This window comes from Octopus bimaculoides, chromosome 2 (genome assembly GCF_001194135.2).
Source record: "Octopus bimaculoides isolate UCB-OBI-ISO-001 chromosome 2, ASM119413v2, whole genome shotgun sequence".
NCBI lineage: Eukaryota > Metazoa > Mollusca > Cephalopoda > Octopoda > Octopodidae > Octopus > Octopus bimaculoides.
In genome coordinates, this window is record NC_068982.1 from 96597955 (window position 1) to 96606411 (window position 8457).

General features: G+C 37.2%; 1 protein-coding gene across 3 annotated transcripts in view; it reads left to right on the forward strand.

The window, feature by feature from the left end:
- Positions 1–5090: 5090 nt before the first annotated feature.
- The window catches only part of LOC106869104 (DNA-directed RNA polymerase III subunit RPC4), a 23968-nt gene continuing 20601 nt past the window's right edge, over positions 5091–8457 (forward strand). The window contains exons 1-2 of one of the 3 annotated variants that reach the window (XM_014914643.2): positions 5091–5173; positions 6080–6196. In XM_014914643.2, coding sequence (XP_014770129.1) covers positions 6117–6196 — 80 coding nt within the window. In that variant the 5' untranslated portion in view covers positions 5091–5173; positions 6080–6116. Of the gene's footprint in view, positions 5351–6079; positions 6197–8457 lie in introns of all 3 variants that reach the window. The other 2 variants (XM_052978491.1, XM_014914642.2) reach the window with 2 other exon arrangements.

An 8457-nucleotide genomic window follows, 5' to 3' on the forward strand; every position in this document is an offset into this window, starting at 1 on the left:
TGTTTATTACCTCACTTCACAGAGGCCCATGTACTCTCTACTTGTTGTGTGTGGGTACCATCTTAGGGTTAACAAAAAAAGAGAGAGTAAACAACATGTCTTTTGTAGTTTTAAGCATTCAATATGCATTTAATGCGATAGCACAAACTTAAAAGATTTATCTAAAAACAAAATAGCACATTACAAATTAAATATTTTTAAAAAACAAACATGTTGTTAACCAATTCATTGAAAACGAAAGTTAAAAATGCATTCAATCAATTTCTTGAACAAATCACAAATCACAAGTGGTTTCAATATATTTGTCAACACATGCTTTCTTGCTGACAAAAGAGTTTTCATGTTCTGCTTGTTACTATGGAAACAGGCATGAACATGTCAGTGGCTTTACAATTGGCTAAAATTACCAAACTTTTCAAACTTTAATTGCTAAAGACTCTTTATTTATTGATTTATAGCAAAAATGATTTTCACATCATTCATTAGCCAATGAAAGTGTATCATTACACTGAATATGAAATCAATTTGAACAGATTTGATGCTGGCAGTCAAACCAACTAGATCTATTTTATAAACAGTAACGTTTTTAGAGCTCTGTTCAGCACCCCCAACTATCAAGACATCCCCTCCCCCAGTGTTGCAATCGGCTGGCTACCTGCCTGACCCCATATAAAGACTATTTTCTCCGTTTCCTGCATATTATAGAGGGTACAAGGAAATTTTTAACAAAGATTGCAAGTCATGGTCAGGTGAGAAGAAAGTGAGGCAACATGAAGCCCTTCACTGTCTCAGTGGGGTCAGGTGGATCTGGCATCAACCACGTTCAGATGATGCATTTTATGTGCCACTGGAACGGGAGCCAGTCAGGGGGCACTGGCCACAGCTGCAATTTTGGTTTTACTTGACTCAATAGGTCTTCTATATCATATCACCTGACACATCAAGGGTACTTGTAAATGGACCAGACATTCAACACTGGCATCGGCCATGGCTGTGGTCTCACTTTAGTTGCTGGGTCTTCTCAGTCACAGCGTATCTCCAATGGTTTCGGTCTCCTGTCATTGCCTCTGTGAGGCCCAATGTTTGAAGATCATGCTTCACCATCTCATCCCATGTCTTCCCAGGTCTACCTCTTCCACAGTTAGGGAGTGGCACTTCCTCACACAGCTGTCCTCATCCATATGTATGCATATATACACACATGCATGTACATGCCTACATATATATGTATACATACATGCACATATGGGTACGGAATGTTAACAAAAAAAACATGAACAAAATGAGAAATGAGAACATAAAAAACAAAAGCATGGAAAACGAACATTTTTCGAACAATGAAAGAAACAAATAGAGAAACGAGACAGGCAACATAAAGAACATTCCAGATGAAGCCCTTCACTGTCTCAGTGGGGTCTTTGATTAATGAGAGAGATGGATATGGAATATACGAGAATCTTTATTGATCACTACAACTGTTTCAACCCATCCAGCATCAATCCATCATGGGTGTGAGTTTAAATATCTGGTTTAAATGTATCTCTTGGTGTAGATGTGTCTCCTCAGATGATTGCAATAGGTATCTCATTAAAATAAACTCTGTTTCACAAGATTTCTTCTTTGTCTTTGTATATAAAAGTGGCAAATTAAGGTATACAGCTTCATTTTTATAGAAGATCAATAACAAATATCAGATACAAAAAGAAAGAAATACACAATACAGCGAAAAAAAATATTAAATATAACCATTAGTAGATATGGATGTACAAACGCCCATACATACATGGTCTGGTACACATACACTTGCCTGTGGAAATGCAAATGTACATACAAGCATACATATAACCAAACACACACACACAATATCAATTATTTGTATGATTCAAAATATTTTGCAATTAAGGACACTAAATTAGAGTCAAGGTCAGCATATTTGTGTATATACAGTATGTGGGCACTCAAGCATATATCAATGCATATATATGCAAAAACATATACATGAACATGAACATATCAATATACACATCAATTTAAATATACATGTATTTATGAAATTATATACACATGCAGTTTCATGATTTGTTTAGTTTGAATCCAACTTAGAGAAGGTTCCCAATGTGGTGTTTACATAGAGAAAGAGCACAAATCGGTTGAGGTTCATCATAGCTATTTCAGACACATATTTATTGATGAATAAACCAATTACATCATTAAAAAAAAACATTTTCTTCAGATGAAATAAAAGTTTGAAATGCAAAATTTAAAATATGGTTCAGAAAAAATACCAACCTATGGAATGTATGTTGAACCTGTATGTTGGCTGTATGTTGGCAACAAGTTAGAGAGTGAGTCTATACCAAAATACAGTCAGACAACATTTGGGTAATGGTCATAAACCTACCAATAGACAAAGCCACACTAAATTATTTACTTAAATAGATGGCAAGAGATAAAGACAGAGAAAAAGAATGGAAAGAAATAAAGCTTAAGAGGGAGGCAGTGAGAAAGAAAAATAGGAGTGAGGTAGGAGTCTATCGGTGTAGAAAAGTGAAGACAAAATTACTGGTGCCAACTGTTAGATCACAGGCCACCAGCTCCATGTCAAACCGTCCAACCCATGCCAGCATGGAGACCAGATGTTAAATGATGATGATATGTAAATATGTAGGTGAGGGACGAAGTGGTAAGGCATGATGTTTGAATGTTGGGCCTCATGGAGGCGACAAGTGACCGAGACTTTTGGTGATATGCTGTGCTTGAGAAGACTTGTCAAGCCAAGTGAAATCATAGTCATGGCCATTGCCAGTGCCATGTTAATGACACCTGTGAAATCGTAGTCATGGCTGTTGCTAGTAACATGTAAATGGCACCCATCTCAATGGCACGTAAGAAGCATTTGTGAAAACTAACATTTCATTTTCTGAGCTGAGATTTGAAACCGAATGTACGGGTTCTCACTCGCGTAATCTATCACTTTTTGACAGGTGATCGATGGATTTCCATTTGACCTCCGACCTCAGTTGTGTCACTGAAGGTTCAACTGGACAGTAGGTGACTTAGATAAGTACAAACTACTTCTATGGTATATCTGTTCTTCTAGCTACGATGACCATTATAAATGTGGTTTCCTTAGACACATGACAGATAGCCAGACAGCTAGCAACAGGCAAGCAGTCAAGAAAGTCAGATGTCAGGCCATGAACAAGCAGTGACTGTCAACACAGCACAGTAGCAGTTGCAGAACACAAACAGACAGGACAGAAAAACAACACCACCTGACCAAATGGCCAACACACACACATACATAAAATATGCCTTGTACTATCTCATCAAATCAACATTCTACTTCTCTTGTTTGTTTGTTTTTATTTCGTCAGCTCGAAGCAGTTGATAACTTCATGTAGCAGCCTTCGTCACTACAATATTGTAAGTCAAGCTTTGTGTATCCAACACGTAGATGCAACTGTTGACCAAATAAATTGTTTAAACTACATTCCGATGCTTTCCTCATTGTTTTCCTTTGATGTTGTCCAACACGCCTATCTTCATCTACTACACCCAACAACGTACATTGAACCATCAACAACACATTTCGTTACACAACCCGCTCCACACTCATTACACTCATGGAGTGGTTGGCGTTAGGAAGGGCATCCAGCTATAGGAAAGTTGGTTATACATCATTAGATGTATACCTGACTTTCCTATATAAAATTATTGAATATAAACGGAGCGCTGAACTCCAGACTATCAACTTATACAACATTTTATTTAGGTGGTAAATATATACATCTTTAGCTCTTGTTGTTACAGCTTCTGTGTGTATGATCATAGTTGTCGGGACGTTGTTATGTAGTTGTAAGCGAGCTGTCGAGCGTAAGTCCGAAAGATGTAGAGAGACAGCTTAACACGTAAAGAGACTGTCTCCAGAGTTCGAATGTTAGAGACACTCTTGACACGTCCATGCTCTATGCTGGCCAGCAAGAAAGAGAATGAATTGAGCGGGAACGCTTGCTTGTTTAATTCTATGCATGCGTGAGACTACGCATGCGCACGGCGTTACTACACAGCCATAGAAACCGTGCCAAATCAGACTGGAACCTAGTGCAGCTCTCCAGCTTATCAGTTAATGTCAAACCGTCTAACCTATGCCAGCATGGAAAGCGGACGTTAAATGATGATGATATATAATATTATACAAGTTTATGGTATTCTGAAACTATTCTCAGACTACAAACATAGTTAGGATCTATTCAATTTGTTATTATATACATTATCCTCTTACTTAAGTCTTTTTTCAATATATTTATCAGCATCAGTGAAACTGTCACGAGAAAGATCCAAACAATGTTGAAAATTCCGCACGTTGATACCATATTTCCATTGTTTTAATACTTGCAGTCGGGCAAGTGAAATCGAAATCATGATTGAACCAAATTCGATGACTGGCACCTGTGCCAGTGGAGCGCTAACAGCACCGGCCGAGCGTGATCATTACCAGAGCAGCTGTCTGGCTTCCGTGCCAGTGGTACGTAAATAGCACCATTTGAGCGTGATCGTTACCAGCGTTGCCTTACTGGCACTTGCGCCAGTGGAACGTGAAAAAACATTCGAGCGAGGTCGCTGCCAGTGCCGCTGGACTGGCTCCCGTGCAGGTGGCACGTAAAAACACCATTTTGAGCGTGGCCCTTGCCAGTACCACCTGACTGGCCCTCGTGCTGGTGACACGTAAAAGCACCCACTACACTCTCGCAGTGGTTGGCGTTAGGAAGGGCATCAAGCTGTAGAAACTCTATTAGATCAGATTGGAGCCTGGTGCAGCCTTCTGGTTCGCCAGTCCGCAGTCAAATCGTCCAGCCCATGCTAGCATGGTAGGCAGACGTTAAACGATGATGATGATTGTTAACAAAGCTTCAGATATATCAATTTTTCATCTATTCTCGATACTCAACTGAAATAAGTTTGTTACATTTATATCCCAATATTTTATAAGCAATCATAGCCGATCTAGCAGAAAACATACTTAATGCAGAATTTATTAAATGAGAAAGCCGGATAAATATTATTGGGTGACTCTTTTTCTTTAAGCCAAAAGCTAATGTAGTTATCTCCCTTAGCTTGTATGGTTTACATTGCATAATTCGATGTGACGAAACAACTGTTCTAGTTTCAAGTTAGTATATTTATAAACTACTATTGAACATGAATGTCTTTAACAACCATTAACTTTGAAGTTACATCATAACTAACTAGCCTTCATATACTGAAAATTCTAATTTATACACCGCTTTGTCATAGATATAAAACATGCTGTAACTTCTTTCCAGTAAGAAATAAAAATATTTTGCAAGTAAGTATTAAGTTTACCAGTTTTACATTTGCTATTAAGAGGTTATAAATTGTCAGATGTTTGTGTGAAACTTCAAAGAATAGCTTCTTTATTATTAAGTGTTGATGTGCTCTTGTTTCACTCATGACAAGCATTCACGTTCACTTTTTCGATAGGTGTAATACAAATAAATGAAGCATACACATACAACAAGAATTATTAGCTTTAATCCACGATCTTCTAATAATCAGTTGTTTGTTCGGTGGAGTTTCGGAATATCTATCAGTCCTTATGGGGAAGGAAAATGGTACGGAATTAGGGGTGCAAAATATAAACAATTGAAATTCTAGGAGAAAAAATTTCTTCAGAATCGTAAATTCCGTTGTACGAAATACAAACACTGGGCGATCTTCGAAAGATCGCACAAATACTGGACAAAGCACGCACTCTCGCACTCTCTCTCTCCCCTTAATTCATTACCCTTTTTCTTCTACATGAGGTTGTGATTGCTATTCCGAAAGTCAGCCTTTTGTTCTATTTAAACAATGTAAGAGTGAAAGTTTTATGTCAGTTTTGGTGATGAAGACGGTTCCGCAGCATAACTGCAGTCCATTGATCGAAACAAGTGAAAGAATATGTATGTATATGAATGTGTATATATGCACACACACACACACACATACAAAAAAAATGGTAAAAATCAATGTTTCTTCTCTTAGTGGTAGTAATTATAATCTTTCTTCTTTTCAGATTTCTTTTATCATCAGAAACTTTATTTCACCAAAGAATGTCGGTGCCATCAAAATCCACTGACCTCCCTAGAGGTTTAATAGATCGTAAAGGGACACCTGCTGGTCGAAACACAAGGTGAGACAATGGTTATTTAGTTCAAATTTGTTAATTAGTCGTTAACAGTAGTATCTTCTGTTAATATTTCAACTTTATTAATCACTAGCCTAAAAGCCGCATTCCATGGATGTTATATATATACACACACACACACACACACACACACACACACATATATATATATATATATATATATATATATATATATGTGTATATATGTGTGTGTGTGTGTATTGTGACTTTGTGTCTGTTTGACCCCTCCTCCCACCGCTTGATAACTAGTGTTGCTGTGTTTACGTTCACGTAACTTAGTGGTTCGGTAAAAGAGGCCAATAGAAAAAGTACAAGGCATAAAAAAGAAAGAACTCGTATCAATTTGTTCGATTAAAATCCTTCAAGGCGGTGCCCCAGCTTGGCCGCAATCTGACGACTGTAAAAGATGAAAGAACCACTAAATTCCTTAGTAAAACTTAAAGCTAAGGGAGGTAACTCTTGTACCTCTCACGGTCGCTTTACCTACTAGAAATAGCAACCCAAATGCTTTAAATCAGATCTCAATGCTGGATGTTCAAGAACCAAATGAAGGGCAGATTTTCAATCCAGGGATCATCCCAATTCTAAAAAGATATAATATGTCTATGTAGAGCAAATGTAGACTGAGATACAGGGGTCCCAGACAGACAGAATTTTGCTTTTATTAATATGGATTATCATCATCACCATCATTTAATGTCTGTTTTCTGTTCTGGCATGCATTGGACAGTTTGGTAGGATCTGAGAACCTGCAAGGCTGTACCAAGCTTCAGTGTCACCTATGCCATGGTTTCTATGGCTGGATATCCTTCCCAATGCCAACCGACTTACAGCTTTATTTGTATCACTGGCATTAGTGAGGTAAGTTACAGAACAGAAAAGGAAAAATGGAAAAAGCACCCCACTTCTTGGACGGGATGTTAGTGAGAGGAGGTGGTTTTATGTCAGGTGCTGAGAGGCTAATGTATGATAGAGGGACAGAAACAGGTGTCTTGCTGTAGAGGAGACATAACTACTCCACATTATATAAGGATGAGTATTAGTAGTCAGGGAGAAGATAAAGATAGTAGTGATGGAGTGCTATTGTATTTAATAACAAGTCTTCTTTGTTATTCAAAGTTTAAATGAACTTAAACAGAATGTATGTATATTTCTATCATGTGAAACGCACCAGTACTGTTATATTCACTATATATACAGACACTATGTGCTTGCATTTCCAATAACAGGGAATAATGTTCACAACCTATGGTGGTTAAACAATTTAAACGATATTGATACTAAAACATAGGTTAGTATAATCTACTTTCTATTCATAACAGAAAATAATAATCAAGGAAATTAGCCTCATGGCTGTGTGATTAAGAAGTTTCTGATCCCAAGTTTGATCCCACAGCACTACACCCTTTGAATGTGTCTTCTATCATAGCCTCAGGTCGATCAGTACTCTGTGAGTAGAGTTTGGTTGAGAGCAACTGTGCTGAAACCTGCCATGTATTCTTGTATTCTTTTACTTGTTTCAGTCATCAGACTGCAGCCATGCTGGGGCAGTGCCTTGAAGGATTTGGTAAAAAAAAGTGCACACACACACACACGTGGCCTGAAATAATTACTGGGGTTGTTATGATTGATTGAACCTTTACAAAATTCCAAAGAAATATGGTTTCAAATGAAAAAGATTTAACAATGTCCTTCCAGAAATATCACATCCTGAATGGCAATAACAATTAACCGACAAGTAGCAGATTGTATTGAATGATAGCATTTTGTCCATCTGTTACTACTACAACTTACTAAACTGCAAACAAGAAAGTTTCTTATGTCAAGTGACCTGCTAGAAATAGCAATGAGGGACTCAAATCACACTCTACCATCTTCAAACAAAAGAAAACCCTGGATAATACAGTCTTAGTTGTGCTATATATGAAAAACTGACATGTTTTTGAATATTGGAATACTTTTGATTACAGGTCTGTTTGATGAGGATTGACCTCAGGTTACACAACAACTAAACTGTAAAGTAACTTTCTAATGATTTAAAACAAAATGAACTTTTTAAAGCAGATATCACAAAATTAAGTTCATCAATTTTATTGAATTACTCAGACTAATCAACTAAAGCATTTTTATAAATGTTAAATCAATCAAACTAAGCATTCATTATTTTATATATTAAGTGAAATCGAAATCGAGTTAAATTGGACACTAAACTCCACTTGCGAAGACCTGTTGAGGCAAGTGAAATC